Source organism: Mastigoproctus giganteus, chromosome 10 (genome assembly GCF_048544385.1).
Source record: "Mastigoproctus giganteus isolate SK-2022 chromosome 10, ASM4854438v1, whole genome shotgun sequence".
NCBI lineage: Eukaryota > Metazoa > Arthropoda > Arachnida > Uropygi > Thelyphonidae > Mastigoproctus > Mastigoproctus giganteus.
This window is the reverse complement of record NC_143584.1, coordinates 14477125-14496247: the sequence shown is the minus strand read 5'-3', so window position 1 is coordinate 14496247 and position 19123 is coordinate 14477125. Positions and strand designations below refer to the sequence as shown.

Here is a 19123-nt window from a genome sequence, read left to right as displayed (position 1 = left end):
ATCTTATTGCATTCCCCATAATGCCAATAGCTGGAATTCTGTGGGTTTTTACGTTTATATGGTGAAATGTGTTTCCCCTTCCACAAAATCTTTAATCATATAAAAAACAAATAAATTTTCAGAATCTTCTGTTCATTCCCATTTTTTAAGCTTCCTATTTTTAATGCGCGAAATTGTTGCTGCGTATCTCACTTGTGCAATTTGTGTATGCTGTGTTCATCGTTATTGATTTTTTATTGTTTTTACTGTTTTAAATTTTACAATCCAAAAAAAAAGTCAGTGAACAGAAATATCAATTAGTATGTATTACAATGCTATATTTACTGTAATATTTATTTATTAGAAATTTAAGACTTTAAACCTGTTGTAGCAATTTTATTGGGTTTCTAACTTTTTTCAGTGTTTTACTTACCAGACAGAACATTTTTTTTGTTTTTTTAGTGCTCTGCCCCATCCCTATTTTTCCCACAAACACTTTTTTTTAGTGTTTTACTTACCAGACTGAACATTTTTTTTTGTTTTTTTTAGTGCTCTTCCCCTATCCCTATTTTTCCCATAAGCCCTGTTGTTTTTAATGCACAAAGTGCCATAATGCTTTGGCACTTTGTAGCAGAACTGACTGTACTTTCAGATGGGTTACAAATTCACCTATTCTCTAATTCAGCAAAAACTGAATTAGAGAATAGGTGAATTTGTAACCTATTCTCTAATTCAGAATTGCTGAATGTTGTTTAATTCAGCAAAATCTACGGAGAAATGTCCTCAAGATGAGAGAAAGTTTGATGAAGATAGCCTAGACCCCACTGTAAATAATGCATGGCTTTCAGCCACTGATGTAAATGGTCCTATAACATGGATGACAACTGAGATCCCTTTCCGTATAAGGAATTGAGGTACTCTATATGCAAGAAATAAAGGTGAGCTTGGGAATCAGTGAAGTGGAAAGAAACAGAAACCTAGAAAATAACTGACAACAGACAAAACCGATACGAAGAAAGAATATTAATATGTTCTGTGTATTATAGTTGACGCTCTGCCAACTGTTTGCAACAATAGAAACTGACATTTACACTGGCCTGTTGTAAATGTGAGGTTATTTTATAACATCATGGTATGTGACATTAGAAGAATGCCTCACAATATGTGAAGCACTTGCTTTGGCATGCAATCTTAGTTAAATACAATGGTTTCACAGATTGAAGTGATTTTATTGTGAGTTTAGAGTTTGTTTGTTTGTTTGGTTTTAGGAGCATTAGCAACTAAGGCCATATTGCTCCGGGATATGCGGTGGTCATTCCCTGACCTTTCCATATCCTCTGTATTTGGTGGTGACAGGCTCGAACCCCAGTCTAATCAAGAGGCGTGTGCTACGCACTGCTGCTCCTTCCCACCTGGCTACGGAGGTGCCTTGAGTTTAGAGTGAAGCACAATTTTTTGTAATTATTTCAAAGTGACACATCATATGATAATACTATCTGAACACATAAATAGAAGAAAGCAATAAATTTCCCAAGGAAAGAAGAACAAAAGCAGCACTGGTTGAAGTGCTCTTTTTGTTCTTTCCTTGGGAGATTCATCACACTCTTCCCTACAGCAAACATCTGATTTGTATAATGGAGCTCAAAAAGTCATTAGAAGTCAGCATGCAAGTCATATACACACCATGTGCTATGCTTATCCTTAATTTAGCAAGAGGAAAAAGGCATAAAAGCATCTGAGTGTGTTCATGATTCTTTAATCTTTTGAAAAATTTGTATAATTTTTTCAGCTCAATTTGAAGACAGCAAATATCATACAAACCTATTTCAGGAGGAAAGTATTAAAATCTACGTACTACTCAATTTCCTCTTTGCTTTAAAACTGTAAATGCATTATACATCTGATATCACTGAATCAAGACACCAAAAGAAAAGGTGCAAATTTGTAAATAATTAATATAATTAGATGGATTTAAAAAAAAAATGAATCAATGTTATGCTTCATTTGTTGAGCTTGAATGAATAAAGAGATTTTCACTGAAATATAACTCATGCAGAGATTTTCATGAGTTAATTTAAATAAGAAATCTGTTAAAAGAATCCTATGAAGATTTTGAACCAACATATTTAGAAGCAAGAAAAGGAAAAGAGAACACAGACAAGAAAGTTCTCTGATAATTATCTAAATATGTGGAGAAAATGCTTTTTTTTTTTTTTTTTTTTTTTCCTTTTTTTCAGGGAATGTGTATTCTGCTTTTCATGTGAACACTATCAATAAATTAAGATACTGAATACATGTTTTAAAGAGCAGAGTGAAAATTTTTTAATTCTGAAAGTTAAACAAAATTCAATAGCAGAGTATATTGAAATTTACAAGAAAAAAAGTTGAAGAAATACAATTATTTCCAATATTGAGGTTGCATTAAAAATATATTTATGTTAACTTATCTTTAATCATGCTTCAGACTAGAACAGAAAAGTAACAGGTTCAAAGAAGTGGGAGTGCTGTGGCTTGGCGGGGAGAGGACATATGGGTTGTGACGAACTTGTGAGTTAGTTGCTCACATACTAGCAAGATTTTTCCGGATTTACTGCATCAATTTTCTATGGCAGCATGTTAGAGAGGCAACAAGAGGAAGCAATACCCTTGATCTGATTATCAGCAGTGACCCTCCATATATTAAGAACCTGCAAGTAAAGGACCCTTTGGGTGACAGTGATCAAGTTTGCTGTTGTTGTTGTTATTTACAAGCTATTGGCGCAAGAGCAGCTTAGGCTATAATGCGCCTAGCCTAGGTAGGAGAGTTTTGTATATCAGCATTTTTTTTACTTTACTTGTGGTTTATGGCAGAACCAAGACTTTGCTATATATATTTGTATAGCTTCTCTATAAAAGGTGTACTATTAATTTTATATGTTTTGAAAGTATCCAGTTAACTTAAGGAAGTAGAAAACTTCGGTTATATTTGGCCGGTCATCTAAAATCGTTTTAAGCTTTAGATTGTTTTGTTTATTCATTATTGATTGAAAGGCTCTTTGCGTTCTCTATGAAATTTTGGACAGTTTACCATGAAGTGTTGTATAGTCAGCGGAACTTGACAGTTTTGGCATTGAGGGGGGGGGGTCTTCACCTCTGAGTAGATAACAGTGAGTCATATGTGTATGCCCGATTCGCAATCGAGCGAGGATCACTTCTTCCTGTCTATTCGATCGGAAGCTAGTAGACCATGGTCGAAGTGTTTCTTTTATTAGGCGAAGTTTGTTGTTAGTCTGATCTCATTGTTTTATACTGCTTTGGTGGATCAAGGACTTGTAATCTGTATATGGCATTGTATGAAAAGCATAATCAGATGTGGAAGCTTCTTTTGCTGCTTTGTCTGCTCTTTCGTTTCCAGTTATTCCTGTGTGGCCTGGGATCCAGCAGATTCTGATATTGTGATTTCTTTGTAATACCTTTGATACTGAAAGTTGGATATGTTGTAGGATTGGGTGTCCTTTGGTATTTGCGTTCTGCAAGGCAGTAACAGAGCTAAGCGAGTCCGTGAAAATAATGCTGTTTGCTATCTGTTTATGTTTGATTTGGTTTATAGCCATTGAAATGGCTTGTAATTCAGCAGTAAAAATACTGCATTCTTTTGGGAGTTGTTGGATGAAGGTACGATCCTCAAAATGAATTGCAGCGCCTACACAAGTCTCTGATTTAGACCCATCCGTATATATGAAAGTGTGATGTGGATATTGTTCTTTGTATGCTGCATATAACTGCTGGTAGTTTTTTCTGGATAGTGTTTTCCCCCCAGGTTTGAAAATACATATCATATATGGGTTGAACTATGCACCATGGTGGAATGGTCTGTGTAATTGCGGTAGCTATGTTGTCATAATCAAGCTCTCGGCTTAGTAGTAAATCTTTCAGACGGATGTTGGCAGGTCGATTCATCCATGGATGGGCTTGGTATATGTTTTCCCAGTTATATGAAAACAGAAAATCTCTATTTGGATGATCACTGGTAGATTTTATCTTGACGGCATAGTGCAATAACAAGTTCTGTCGTCTAAGCTGTAATGAAGGTTCATGGGCTTCTGCATAAAGGCTTTGTATAGGTGAAGTTCGAAAAGCGCCGAGTGCTATACGGAGTGCACTGTGGTGTATGGGGTCTAACCATCTCAAAGCACTTGGTTTAGCCGAGTCGTAAACAGCTGCTCCATAATCTAGTTTGGAACGAACTATAGATCGATAAAGTTTGAGAAGTGTATATCGATCTGCTCCCCAAGTTGTTGCGGAAAGAACTTTGAGAATGTTTAATTTCCTTAAGCAAGAAAGCCTGAGTTGTTTAATGTGATCAAGGAATGTTAGTTTCTTATCCAAAAGAAGTCCTAAGAATCTTATGCTTGGTACTACTGGGATAATATGTCCGTCAAGTTTCAATTCAGGATCAGGGTGTAGGTTTCGTTTTCTACAGAAGTGTATACACGCAGTTTTTTGTGTGGAAATCCGGAAGCCATTTGCTTATTTTGTTTACTGTTCCTTGTAGCTGCCGTTCTATACTTTGCATATTCTGAGAGTGATAGGAAATGCTGAAATCGTCAACGTATAAAGCTGCGTCAACGATTCTTGGAATTTGCTCGGTTATTGTATTTATTTTAATAGCGAACAGGGTCGTGCTAAGCACAGACCCCTGAGGCACTCCTTCTTCTTGGATGAAAACCTTTGAAAGGATTGTCTGCAGCCTAACTTGGAATGTCCTGTGTTGCAAGAAATTTTGGATATATTTAGGAAGATGTCCACGTAAACCAAGGAGGTATAGGTTTTGAAGGATTCCATAACGCCATGCCGTATCGTAAGCCTTTTCTATATCAAAGCAGATCATGACGTGATGTTCCTTTCGGATGAAGGCGTTCCGTATACTGTTTTCTAATTTTATAAGTGGGTCTAGTGTTGAGCGATTTTTCCTGAAACCATGCTGTGCCGAGTTGAGAAGATTATTACTGTTCAAATACCACATTAAACGAGCGTTGATGATTTTTTCCATAACTTTGCCTAGGCAACTTGTTAAAGCAATTGGACGGTAGTTGCATGGATTAGAAAGATCCTTTCCCTGTTTTGGGAAGGCCAGAATTATTGCATGATGCCAACTATCTGGAAACTGGTTTTCTAGAAAGATTTTGTTGAACAGTTCAAGTAATGCCATTTGGGATTGGTGGTCAAGTTCCTTTATCATCATGTAGTGAATTTGGTCTGGTCCTACAGCACTTTGCTTTGTGTGCGACAGAGCTGTTCTTAATTCATGGAAAGTTAACAGAAGGTTGTACTGTTCGTCATTTCTTGTGGAAAAATTCAGTTTGTGTTTTTCTATTCTTGCCTTGTATATTTGAAAATCAGGAGTATATGATGTGGTTGCTGATATTTTGGCAAAGGTTTCGCCCAGTGCATTGGCTATTTCTGAAGGCTGTGCTGTGATTTGTCCATTCCAGTTTAGGATTGGAGGTGGATTAATCTGGTATCTGCCATTCATTTTGCTGATTTTATTCCAGACAGTTTGAGATGGTGTGGAACTTGTTAAAGTGGATGCAAATTTTATCCAGGATGCTTTGCTACTGGCTCTTCTAACATACCTGGCTCGCGCTCGTGCCTTTTTGAATAATACTAGGTTCTCTGTAGTGGGACATCTTCGGAAATTATTCCATGTTTTATCTCTCTCTTTTAGCGTGTGAACATTCTTCATTCCACCATGGTTTTGGATGTGTTGGAAGGTGTGGTGATGTTTTTGGAATAGTCTGCTCAGCAGCTTGGATTAGTTTATTTGTTACATATTGTACTGCTGCATCTAACGGTTTTTGCTTGATAATATCTGCATCTAATTTTACAATGGATTTATACTTTTCCCAATCCGCTTCATTTACTTTCCATTTGGGATTTCTACGTGACTGACATGTGGTTCCTGATATCATGGAAATGATTATTGGATAGTGATCGCTGCTGAGAGGATCTCTGTGTACAGACCAATCAAGTATTGGAAATAATGTTGGGGAGCATAATGATAGGTCGATAGCTGTGCTGCTTCCGGATGGAAGATGCATGTATGTATGTGTGCCATCATTCAACAGGGTTAAGTATTCTGTTCTATCCATTTTTCGATCTGTTTTCCTCTCCGGTCTACGGCTGTGTTTCCCCACATAGGACTGTGTCCGTTGAGGTCTCCCAGTACACAGAAGGGTGGAGGTAACTGAGTTAATATATCTTCCAAGTCTTGTTGTTGTAATTCTTGGTTTGGGGGAACGTAAATTGTTATAATGGTTATGAGAGATTTAATGGCTATGCGTACTGCAACCGCCTCAAGGGTTGTGTTTAGTGGAAGAACTTGGGAAGGAATGTGTGAATTTACCAAAATTGCCACACCACCATGGGTCGTGCCGCCTGTTACTCTGTCTTTACGGTATGTGATATAGTTCTTTACTGTGGGAGAGTCTTGAGGTCTGAGATATGTTTCTTGCAGGCAAAGACACAGCGGGGTATGCTGTGCAATCAGATCATATATATCATGTATATTATTACGGAAACCTCTGCAGTTCCATTGGAATTATAACCCCCACTATTTGGTTTTGGAGAAAGTGTCAGACTGTTTCTTAGCTGTTGCTTTAAGCTTTTCGAGTTTATGTTTTTCCTTTGGAAAATATGGTTTGCCGGTATCCATCTCTTCTTCCGCGAAAATCTCTAGTACTGATTCCTCTGCTTGATTTGTTAATTCTGTATCCATTTGTTCCGCTGGCTTCTGGCTTATGATATTACGTTTTTCTGTGGCTTTTGTTTCTGAGTGTTTTGCATTTGGAGGTATAGATAGTGGTGTGTTTGTGACTTTCTCTTTTTGTTTTGGCTGGGATGTGATAAGTAGACCTCGTGCCCAATCCGAAATAGACTTCTTTGGGGGAATCGTGAAATCTGTTTGCGTCTCTATTGTACGCCGATTCTTTATGACCTGTGCATAGGAAGATCTGTTTAAAATAGTCGGCAGTACAGTTCTCTTAGCTTCTTGGTAAGTATGTGACGGAGTGTTCTACTTTATATCGTTGAATCTGCTTTTCGCTTTTCCAGAATTCGCAGTTCTTAGAATAGGCGGAATGATCCCCTTACAATTTGGACACTTCGGTTGCTCGGCTGGACAGTTCTGATTGGTATGATCTTGAGATCCACAGTTGGAACAGATTTGGTTTGGTTTGGATTTTAGTGGCGCATTAGCGACTAAGGCGTTGGAACAGATATCTCAAGTTTGCTGATGTGGGGCTTAAAGGCAACTGCTGTCAAGGAACAAGGCAAAGGATAATGCTTCAGTAACTACAATGACTTCAGACAATTTTTAAATTCTATACAACGGGACTAACTGATGATGTTGCTAACAGCAAATGCTAATTGGAAAGCATCCATGGAAGTAATCGTAGAAGCTACTAGGCTTTCAATACCAACTAAGAAATACCATTCCAGGCTTAGACCTAAATGAATGTCAGATGAACTGATGTGTGGCTGAGAAGAAAAATGCATAGGATGCATAAATTATCTGGAGATATAGAAGCCTATGGTAGATATAAACTAGTCTGTAATCATCACAGAGGAGGTTAGGCAAGCTAAGACAGACTGTGAGGAGTCTCTGGCAAAGAATGCCAAGAAATGCAACAGTATTCTTTACTTATATTACCAATAGAAGGAAGGGATTGAATCATGTTGACTCACTTCATGATACAATGATTTAATTGTTGGTGATCCTGCCCAGGTTGCTGACAAACTGAATAGGTATTCTGCACCTATATTCACACATGGGGAATTCCAGAAGTTCATTAGAATCTAAAAGAGAGCTAAATGGTTTTGTGAAAACAGGAAAGTGGAAGAGGAATTGTTAAAGCTCAATGTAAAAATGGTACCCGAGGTGGATGGGTTATATCCAAGTATATTAGAGGAGGTAAGCAAACCCTTAGCCATTATTATTAGACACTTTGGATACAGGAGAGGTCCCTATGGACTGGAGATGTGTGAATGCATCCCCGATTCACAAAGAGAGTTCAAAGGATGATATGAGTAATTACTAAACTGTTAGCTTCTGTTCCGGGGAAAACAATGGAGTCTGGTTAAAGAAGTAATGCAGAATCATCTACACAGGAATGAGCTTATACTGCAAGTCACAGCATGGATTTGTTAAGGGGTGATCTTGTCTGACCAATCTGATTGGATATCATAAATGCAGTAACAAAGGAACTGGATGCAAAAACAATTTTGATATATTTGGATTTCAGGAAAGCTTTTGATACTACTATTCAATATAAGACTGCTGTACAAATTGGAGAATTGTGGCATTAAGTGCAAGTTACTGCTCTGGATAAAGGGATGGTTGTGTGGGAGAAGACAGAGAGTGGTTATTAAGAAAAATGCTCTTCATGGACTAATATTATTGGTAGAGTCCCCCAGGGTTCAGTGCTGGGCCATTGTTGTTTTTTATATTTATTAATGATATCTAAGTTCCAAACATATTAGGCTGATGGGCTGAGAAATGGCAGTTGAATTTTAATACTGATAAATTCAAGGTACTACATATGGATAGCAGTAATCCCAGATTAATGTACCAACTGTGTGGTACTTTAATTTCACACTCAGTGGAGTGAAAAATGAAAGACTTGGGGGTAATTGTGCAGATAGATATAAAATTCTCTGAGAACTGCAGACAGGCTGCAAATGACAGCCCATGGAGTTTGTCTATAATATATAGGAACTTTGATAGCAGGGACAAGGAAGTGATTATCCCAGACAATGGTTAGGCCATATTTTGTGTATTGCATGCAGAGAATGATGAGATTGGTGAAGGGAATGAAAGGGTGGTCTTACCAAAGTTCAGTTCTGCAAATTGCAGTATCTCGAGGCTAGACACCTGTGAGTTGATCTGATCGAGTTTAAGGCTTTGAATGGATTGATTCAAACCATTAAAACCATTCAATCCACTGATGGCATTCTTCATCTTGCTCACACTATAACACATGAGGGGCAAAATTTCAAATTGAGGAAGGATGGTTGCAGGATAGATGTGAGGTTTGCCTTCACCCAGTGGGTGGTTGACTGTTGGAACAAACATCCACCCGATATTGTGCAGGTCGAATAAATTCAAAGGACTAGACAAATTACACTGGTCAGCAAAAAAAAAAAAAAAAATCTTGCTCCCTGTTAAAATTCAGGGTGATTCTTGTAGATTTGACTTTGCTGAATTCAGATATTCAACCATATTGCTGTAACACCCACCAATTTCAAGGGAAAAGGGATTAAAGTCAAAACTTAAGTTTCTAGTAAAAAGATTTTATATATTTTAAAAAGATTTTACATACTAAGTATTGGACAATGGGTCTATTAACCTTATTCTATTTACAATAACAAAACACTTATTTTGTCGTTTTTTGCCTTTTATAACTGTCCACTGGTGTTTCCCGTATGAGATTCCAACAGTAGTCTGCCAACATATTTGGACTTCATTTTTACTAGTATCTTTTTTCCATTTGAGAAAAAACATCTTGGTGAAACCTTTCACCATGTTCATCAGAGACTGCTCCCAAGTTTTCAGAAAAAAGTCTAAATAAGAATGTAAGAAATGAAGCTTTAACAATGGATTATGAGGGTAATGAGAACTTTTAAGTACATATCTGAGCTTTTGAACATTATTTCAAGGAGGAAATTGATGCCAACCAATGTTATTGGAGAGTGGAGAAGTGATACGGGAGTATTTATTATTTTTTTTTTTTTTGTTGATGCTTTATAAGCTTTGCTTTCTTACATCATATGCCACTAATAATTAATGCAGGAGAGAAAGAGCATTTTCAGAACTGAAATTAATAAATTATTTAAGAACAGTTATAACCAAATCTGGACTTAAGCTTTGTAATGCCTAATATCAATGCCAATATAACTGCAAATTTAGATTTAATAAATTTACAGCAATCATATCACATTGTTATATATTAAAATGTTATTTTAAATGATAATTATATACATCAGCAAGTTGGAAAAAAAAAAAAAAAAACGAAACAAAAATCTTCAGTCACCATATGTTCTAAGGTGGCTCTCTCAGGAGACACTTAAGAACATTTGGTGACTGAAGATGAAATCTAAGTGCATTATTAAACAAAGAAAATGTACACATTCACAGTAGTGCCATACAAACTCAATCTGACCAAAGAATGCATGTACCCAAGTGTCAGCGGAAAATGTTACCCAGTATCTGAGACCATACATGCATGAAGAGAGAAACAATAAAAAGTGACAAATGAAACTTGTTTTTGGGCCAATCAAAGTCAGCAAGTAAAGAAAAATGTTGTGCTTTGCTGTATTCAGGTGCATGCTTGCAGCATAACAACCATCCTCAGACTACCAATTCTATAATGAATCAGATAAGGAGTTCAGATATCAGATATATAAATATAGAAGATGAAGGTTAAGTATTACCTCTTCCTCCATATTCAACACAGTTCTATGTCATTTTTTTTATTTTAACCACTAAAAGATGTAATAAGAGGATATCTCATCAGGTGAAGATGTCAAGATAGCAGTGCATGAATGGCTCCAGCACCAAACACAAGACTTCTCTCAAGAAAACCAAACACTAGTGTAGCATTGTAGGAAGTGTGTCAAACTTACTGGGGACCACACTGACAATTTACATACATACTTTCCTTGTTCTTTGTGAAACACAGCTTTTATTTAACTGATAGTTTTCATTCAGATGACCTTTGTATCTTTGTAGATGCAAAACGAGACCAATGTTGTAAACAAAAGTGCCATACGAGCTCAATTTGACCAAAGTTATTGTTATGTTATTTTGGTTTTTAGGAGCATTAGGAACTAAGGCCATATTGCTCTGAGGATATGCGGTGGTCATTCCCTGACCTTTCCGCATCCTCCGTATTTGGTGGTCACAGGCTCGAACCCCGGTCTAATTAAGAAGCGTGTGCTACGCACTGCTGCTCCTGCCCACGGAGGCACCTGTTTGACCAAAAAATGCATGTTCCCAAGTGTCAGCTGAGAAAATATTACCCAGTATCTGAGACCATATATGTATGAAGAAAGGAACAATAAAAAGTGATAAATACCAAAACTTGTTTTTGGACCAATCAAAGTCAGCAATGAAAGAAAAATGTTGTGCTTCGCTGTATTCAGGTGCATTCTTGCAGCATAACAACCATCCTCAGACCACCAATTCTATAATGAATTAGATACAGAAGATGAAGATTAAGTATTACCGCTTCCTCCATATTCAACACAGTTCTATGTCATTTTTTTTTTATTTTAACCACTAAAAGATGTAATAAGAGGATATCTCATCAGGTGAAGATGTCAAGATGGCAGTGCATGAATGGCTCCAGCACCAAACTTCTCTCAAGAAAACCAGAACTAGTGTAGCATTGTAGAAAGTGTGTCAAACTTACTGGGGACCACACTGACAATTTACATACACTTTCCTTGTTACAGCTTTTATTTAACTGATGCAATTTTCATTCAGATGACCTTTGCATCTTTGTAGATGTAAAATGAGACCAACGTTTTAAACAAAAGTGAAAACCTTGGGAAACAATTTTTTAAAGGCTCATAGGGTAGAAGTCACAGCATCATCTGTGCTTGTTATCAGGAGAAAGTTTTTACAGGGATGAGATACGCTTAAGAGTGTAAGAATATTTGCTGATGCTATTTAGACAGTATTTTTGGGGGGGGGGAGTTGCAAGTAGAGGTGCAATTGATTCTTATACTACTTCTATTGGGATAAGTAGCCAGAAAACTATGGTGGTGTGGGGTATCACAGGGTCTGCTCTGGGAACTCATACTACTTAAGCAAATATATATATGAGCTGTGTTAGGGTTACTAGTAGCAAAAACAGGCACACATATATTTGCATTGTACACCAACTTTGGAATATACTGTAATTTTGATAAACTTGAAGTGCTGGTTAAGTCATTAAATGCAGACATTATAGAGATATCAAAAAGTGTGCCACTCAGACATACGGGATGCAGAATTTTAACAGGTGGGCACAATGTGTACATAAAGGACACAGAAGGGTGTATGTGTGTGTGTGTGTGTGTGTTATGGAGGTTTAATGGTGCATAAGCTGCTGAGGCTATAGTGCGCCTGACACAGAAGGGGGAAAGGGTGTTATGCTCTTGGTTAATGTGGGTGGCCAGTGTAATAATGAGTCAGTTTAGTGTTATACAAGCTCTGGGATAACAAAAATGAGTAGAGTATGTTATATACTCTACGATGACTGTAATGAACAGGTACACAGATAAATGGAGAGCTAAATCAATGTCCTACAGATGGGAATTTTAGCTTTCCAGATACTGACTGTAACTTGTGGGTGGTTACTTATACAGTAGCAGAGCATTTCTCAATTTATTAAATGACTTTTTTCTATGCCAGGTTGTTAGAGGGGCAACAAGAGAAAACAATGCTCTTGATCTGATTATCAGCAGTACACATTCCAGATAGGGGAATCACTAGGCAGCAGTGGTCATAGTGTATTGATGCGGGATATACTTAAAGATGTAACCTGTTTTGTTACATTAAAGATGTAACTGCTGTTGAAGGCAAAGGAAAGGGATATTGTTATTGTAAAGGTGACTGTAATGGTTTTAGACAGTTTTAAATTCTTTTCAGTGGGCCCAACATGTGATGATACCAACTACAAATTCTAAATGGGAAACACTCAAGGAAGTATTTTCATAGAAACTACTAAGCTTCTTATTCCAACTAAGAGATACCATTCAAGTTTTGGACTTAAATGGATGTTAGATGAACTGATGAGATTATTGGCAGAGAATCAAAATACATGATGGTATCAGGGGATGCAGAAATCCACAGTAAGTACAAATTCTTTAATATTTTGACAAAGAATACAACCATTAACCATATTTAGCAGTGAAGCTTGAACCACAGTCTGAACAAGTCTGCATTACTGCACTCTTGTGTTTGACCACTTAGTTACACTGGGTTTTTAGCATTAGCATTAGTAGAGGCATATGATGCAAGAAAGCAAGCTTATTCGGCATCAGCCAAAAAAAAAAAAAAAAAAAAAAAAACACACCACTCCCATTTCACCCCTCTGTTCGTTCGAAATACCTGTCCAGTTGAGCTTTAAATTTGTTTAGGCTATCAACTTCAACAACAAGTGATGGAAGTCGTTTCCACCAACCAACCACCTGCTGGCCAAAGGCAAATTTCCGCACATCTATCCGACATCCGTCCTTCCTCAATTTGAATTTATGCCCTCTGAGGTGATTATTCTGAGCAAGATGAAGAATCCCATTGGCATTGAGCATGCTCAAACCATTCAAAGCCTTATACACCTCTATCAGATCACCTTGCCGGTGCCTAGTCTCCAGACTCTGTAATTTGCAAAACTTAAGCCTTTCTTCGTAAGAGCAACCCTTTGTTCCATTCACTAATCTTATTGTCCTTCTCTGTACCCGTTCCAGCAGCTCTACATCCTTCTTGAAATGAGGCCTCCAGACCTGTATACAGTACTCAAGATGTGGCCTAACCATTGCCTTATACAAGGGAATAATCACCTCCTTATCCCTGCTAGAAAAATTCCTGTATATCATTGACAAGACACCATGAGCTACTCTTGCAGCTCGTCTGCACTGCTCGGAGAACTTCATATCTGCCTGCACAATTACCCCCAGGTCCTTTTCATTCTCCACCACTGTCAGTGTAGTACCGCAGAGTTGATACGTTGCTCTGAGGTTACTGTATCCCATATGTAGTACTTTACATTTGTCAATGTTAAACTTCATTTGCCACCTCTCAGCCCATCTGTTCAACCTTTCCAGATCCTGTTGCAGCAGCATAGCATCAGTAGTGTCCTTAACAACCCTGCCAACCTTTGTATCATCTGCAAACTTGGACATTAAACTTGATATCCCATCATCAATATCATTCATAAACACCGAAAACAACAACGGACCCAACACTGAACCCTGAGGAACTCCACTAATAACATTAGTCCACGTTGAGCAGTGTCCATTGATTACCACTCTTTATCTTCTGCCACTCAACCATCCCCCTATCCATAGCAGCAATTTGCCTCCAATGCCACACTGCTCCAATTTGTGCAGCAGTCTTCCATTTTTGAGAGATTGAAGTTAAATGTTTTCCCCCACTAGAGAATTCAGAATTTAAGGAACTAGTAGTGAATATTCAAGTCACAGTTGTTTGTGCAGAGCAGAGTTTGTTGGCCTGGAAAGTGGAATATTCTGTAATCAGCAAAATGCAAGGGCATTAACGTACAGGAGGAAAAGAGGAAGTGAAAGTACAGAACCTTGAGGAAATCCAGCATTAGTTGATAAAATAGAAGATAGAGGGCCATCTATCATCAAATCAGTGAACGGTGAGAGGAACTTGCTATCCAACTGCAAAATCAACCCTACTGTGAAATACTGTTCCCACATCTGGGGTGGTGCACCCAAAACCTCACTCAAGATTCTAGATTCCATTCAAAAGAGGGTAGTCAGGTTAATTAATGACCCATCTTTTACATTCTCCCCATGTTTTGTCTTATAGATAGTCTGTTTCTGCTGTATCATTTTTCTATAGATACTTCCATGAGCACTGCTCTTCGGAATTGGCATCTTATAATTTATCCTCTCTCTCTTTTCCAAACATGTGCCACAACCAGTCCGCATCTGTTTACTGTCCAACTTCAAACCCACAGAACCAACTTTTCTTTTTCCTTCACACTTCAACTTCTGTTTTCTGGAATAGCCCTCCTTCACTTGTATTTTCTGAAAACTACAAGCTGCAGAAATTCAAGTCGGTTAACAAGTATCTTCTGTCTCCGCAACTTTCTGGCGCCTCCGTAGCCAGGTGGGAAGGAGCAACAGTGCATAGCACACGCTTCTTGATTATACCGGGGTTCGAGCCCGTCACCACCAAATACGGAGGATGCGGAAAGGTCAGGGAATGACCACCGCATATCCCTGGAACAATATGGCCTTAGTTGCTAATGCTCCTAAAAACCAAAACAACAAACATGCCATCATTGTTACAGAAAAAACTGTGAAAGCCATCAAGCCCGAAACAATAAATTCCTGCTAGAGAAAACTGTGTCCAGATGTTGTGTATGACTTCACAGGATTTACGACAGAGCCAATCAAGGAAATCATGAAAGAGATTGTGGATATGGCAAAAAAAGGTGGGAGTGAAGGGTTTCAAGATATGGATCTTGGAGAAATTCAAGAGCTAATAGACACCACACCAGAAGAATTAACAGAAGACGACTTGATGGAGATGAGTGCTTCCGAACCAGGGCCAGATGATGAGGAAGAAGCAGTGCCAGAAAACAAACTGACATTAGACAATCTGGCAGAAGGATTCCGATTATTCAAGACTTTTGCTTTTGACTTCTTTTACGACATGGACCCTTCTATGATACGGCACTGAAACTAAAGCAAACGGTGGAAGGATTGGTACCGTATAGAAACATTTTTAGAGAAATGAAAAAGCAAAAAAGTCACACAGAAATTATGATGTATTTCTGTGAAGTTACACAGTGTGCCTGCCTCTCCTTCCACCTCTTCCGCTTCTGCCACCCATGAGACAGCAAGACCAACCCCTCTTCCTCCTCCTCAATGTGTTGTTGTTATTTGGTTTTTAGGAGCATTAGCAACTAAGGCCATATTGCTCCGGGGATATGTGATGGTCATTCTCTGACCTTTCCACATCCTCTGTATTTGGTGGCCATGGGCTCGAACCCTGGTCTAATCAAGAAGCGTGTGCTACGCACTGCTGCTCCTGCCCACCTGGCTACTCCTCAACGTGAAGACGACTAGGATGAAGACCTTTATGATGATCCACTTCCACTTAATGAATAGTAAATAATCATCATGCTGTACAGCTAATAACTTATTTGTTGTGTATGTGTGTGTGTCTTTGTGTGAAAATCTAATAACTGTACGGCAAGAATGTATGAGACGTTTTTGTGTCATAGTGTATAGGCTAGGCTACCATAAACCAATTATACTGCTGCTTCTTCATTATCAATGCATGAATCATTATACCTGTAAATAAATATGAATTTCTTTTTCACATTAACTTTTCATTTTTGATGCCTAGTGTTAGACTTCTACAGTGTTTTGTATCATATAAGACAATATTGATTTAGGTACTGACAGACAGACGATTCATCTTGTAAACACACAACATAAACTTACGGTATCGATAAATACAGTACAGTACTGAAAATGTATTTTCTCTTCCTTATGATTTTCATAATAACATTTTCTTTTCTCTAGCTTATTTTATTGCAAAAATACAGTATATAATACATATAACACACAAAATATGTGTTAATCGACTGTTTATGTTATCGGTAAGGCTTCCGGTCAACAGTAGGCTATTAATTTTTGGAGAGTCAAAAGTTATATGCAGATTTTCGACTGCGCCGGGTGTCGACACCCCTAACCCAAAGTTGTTCAAGGGTCAACTGTAATGAAATACAGTATTGTGAAAAAAAAAATAAATAAAACATGATGGTTGGATGAAATGAGATAATGTTACTATAGGGTAACATGTTTACTAGAAAATGATTTATAGATTAAAAAAAAAAATTAATTGAGAAATATTTTCAGTTTTAAGTTATTTATTTAAAATTATGTTTTGGAGAAAAAACACTTGAAAAAGACAGTCTCCCCCTACATCCACCTGACTACAGAGGCGGCTTCAGCTTATAGAAGTCCCCCACTGTGTTTGTGAATGTATGACTTCTCTATAATTAATTACCATAAGCTTGGATACTCCTCCAAAATCACTGGATAATAATTACTGAAAATTTATGTTGCCAGATAAAATGCTGTTATTGGTAAACACGATATTACCAACAAAAATGAACTACAGAGGATAGAACAAGAGACCCCTGCAGTTAACTTTTGGGAAGCATTGTAACTATAGCCAAAAACACTTAAATATGTAACCTAGCAAAAAATAATATACAGCTTAGTATTAGTTGTGATAGTAAAACTATTAATTGAAGTAGTATGTATTGAAATCTCATAAAACAATGCACAGACTATTCTTCAAGAAAGGATGACCACTACAGATATAATTTGTGTGTACCTGTGTTCTGAAAAATGTATGCTGTGCAACAAATTTTGCATGCCACATATTTACTGGGAGTGCTAATTGCACCATTCTCAATGATAACTAGAGGGAGCCACTAGTTTATGACTGCTTTTTTTTTTTATGTGCTGTGTCCCATCATGTTAATTTTTTCAGTTTTCACATGGCTATGGAATTGATGCTAATATTTAAATATATCAAAGTGCACTGCCCTGATGGCTCATATCCCTGTAATTCGACGGCAAAATAATGTAAGTACTGTTTTGAAATATAAAGGAATGCTCATCCTCAAACCTCTGAGCCTAATCACATTGTCCCATGTGGTAGCACTAAGCCTAGCATTCTGCTGAGAAACCTTGCCAGGCCAGACTCTGCTGCCTTGCAAACCGTCAACTGCTCTGTGAAAACTATCCTCTGAGTAACCAACAATGTGCATTGCTCTATGAAAATCTCAAATTCAAATCTACAATCCTAGAGCTAAATAAGAACCACTGGAATCACTACTTCCAAAGGCTATAATGCTACAGAAATGAACAAATGATCTTGTCATCTGACTCAACAACAGCAATTGGCTCAACTACTAAATTTACAAATACTTTATCCGGCTTTATGTGCTCATGAACTACATTAATTGCATCAGCAATGTTAACATTTGCAATATTATGTTTTAGCCATTTCATATGTCATTAATTTATTTGTTTTCCTATGAGTTGTACTTTATTCCAAAAGTTCTCGTACAACGTAAGTCCCTATAACAGTTTCATTAGTTGTCCCAGGGCAAGCCTGTAATTATCAGAACTAATAAAGGAAATTTATCAGATAATGCCAAGAACCTACACTAGCTGGTGACTACAAAGAAATTTATAAAATTCTATAATCAAGGGCAGCAAAACTCCAAAAGCTAAATAATTTCACTGATATGCCCAGAGTTGTTTTTCTTTTTTCTTTGGCAGGTGTAGCAAAAGCCTGTGACTTCCTTTCACTATATGCCTAATACTATTCCCAAACTGTGCGGGGGGGGTTTCCCAGGAGGCACAGTTTTTTTGTTTTTTTTTTGTGGGGGTAGAAGAAAATGCATGCAGTGTGTATATATATATATATATATATATATATATATATATTTTTTTTTTTTTTTTTTTTTTTCTCACCATTCAGTCAACTTTATTTCATTATTTGGTTAATCTTTAGAACATCTGCAATTATAACTTACCTGACTAACTTCATTTTGAAAAGTCAAATGACATAAAAGTACAGCAAAATTCTGTATACGTTGTAACAGAAAAACGCTCCACCTCGATATCCTCAGTTTATTTCGAAATGGCGCCTTTTCTTCAGAGCATGGCTCTTTCCATTGGAAATTTGAACACTGCTCCTAAATAGAAGAAAACTTGATTAACTAATTAAGAAACTTTCATTAACTACTCGGGAATATAAATTGATTGAATTTCTTGTTCACCTTGCTATATGAACATTTCATAGAATAAAACAAATATTTTCACAGAAAATATTTCAGCACAAATATTTTCCAGCTGTAAATTTAGCATTACATCCTCAAATTTAATATGTTCACGTAGTTAAAAACATTTTTACGAGACAGTTTACATCTGATTTATCTATCAATCATTTAAAAAATATCAAAACTTACAACTTTAAATCAAATGACAATGCCGAAAACACAAAACGACGAGGACTAAACAATCACATTTTTGAAATACAGCGCCTTCTGTTTTACAAAATGCTAAACTGAAAAAATAATCATCGTACAGAAAATCAACTAAAAGATGAATTTATATATTGAAATCTTTAAAATAATTTAAATTTTAGAAACCTTAAAGCATTTAATCCAAACAGACAAGATTAAGACAAATTAAGCTACAATATGTCTTCATGTAAAAATACGAAAGTCCGCCAATAGCCATTCCTTTTCAAAACGTTTCTGTGTTCGTTGATTAGTTGATTATGCCCCTACCAGATGAGATGAAATATGCTCTTCCCGCAGTGAAAGATGAAACT

The 19123-nt window shown here is 37.1% G+C and overlaps 1 protein-coding gene across 1 annotated transcript in view; it reads right to left on the bottom strand.

The window, feature by feature from the left end:
* SmD1 (small ribonucleoprotein particle protein SmD1) overlaps positions 1–18829 on the bottom strand; it is a 49137-nt gene extending 30308 nt beyond the window's left edge. Inside the window, exons 1-2 of the mRNA XM_090382496.1 lie at positions 18756–18829; positions 18321–18482 (exon numbers count right to left, since the gene is read on the bottom strand). Of these exons, the coding sequence (XP_090238622.1) occupies positions 18321–18334 (14 nt within the window). The 5' untranslated portion in view covers positions 18335–18482; positions 18756–18829. The remainder of the gene's footprint in view (positions 1–18320; positions 18483–18755) is intronic.
* Positions 18830–19123: the final 294 nt, after the last annotated feature.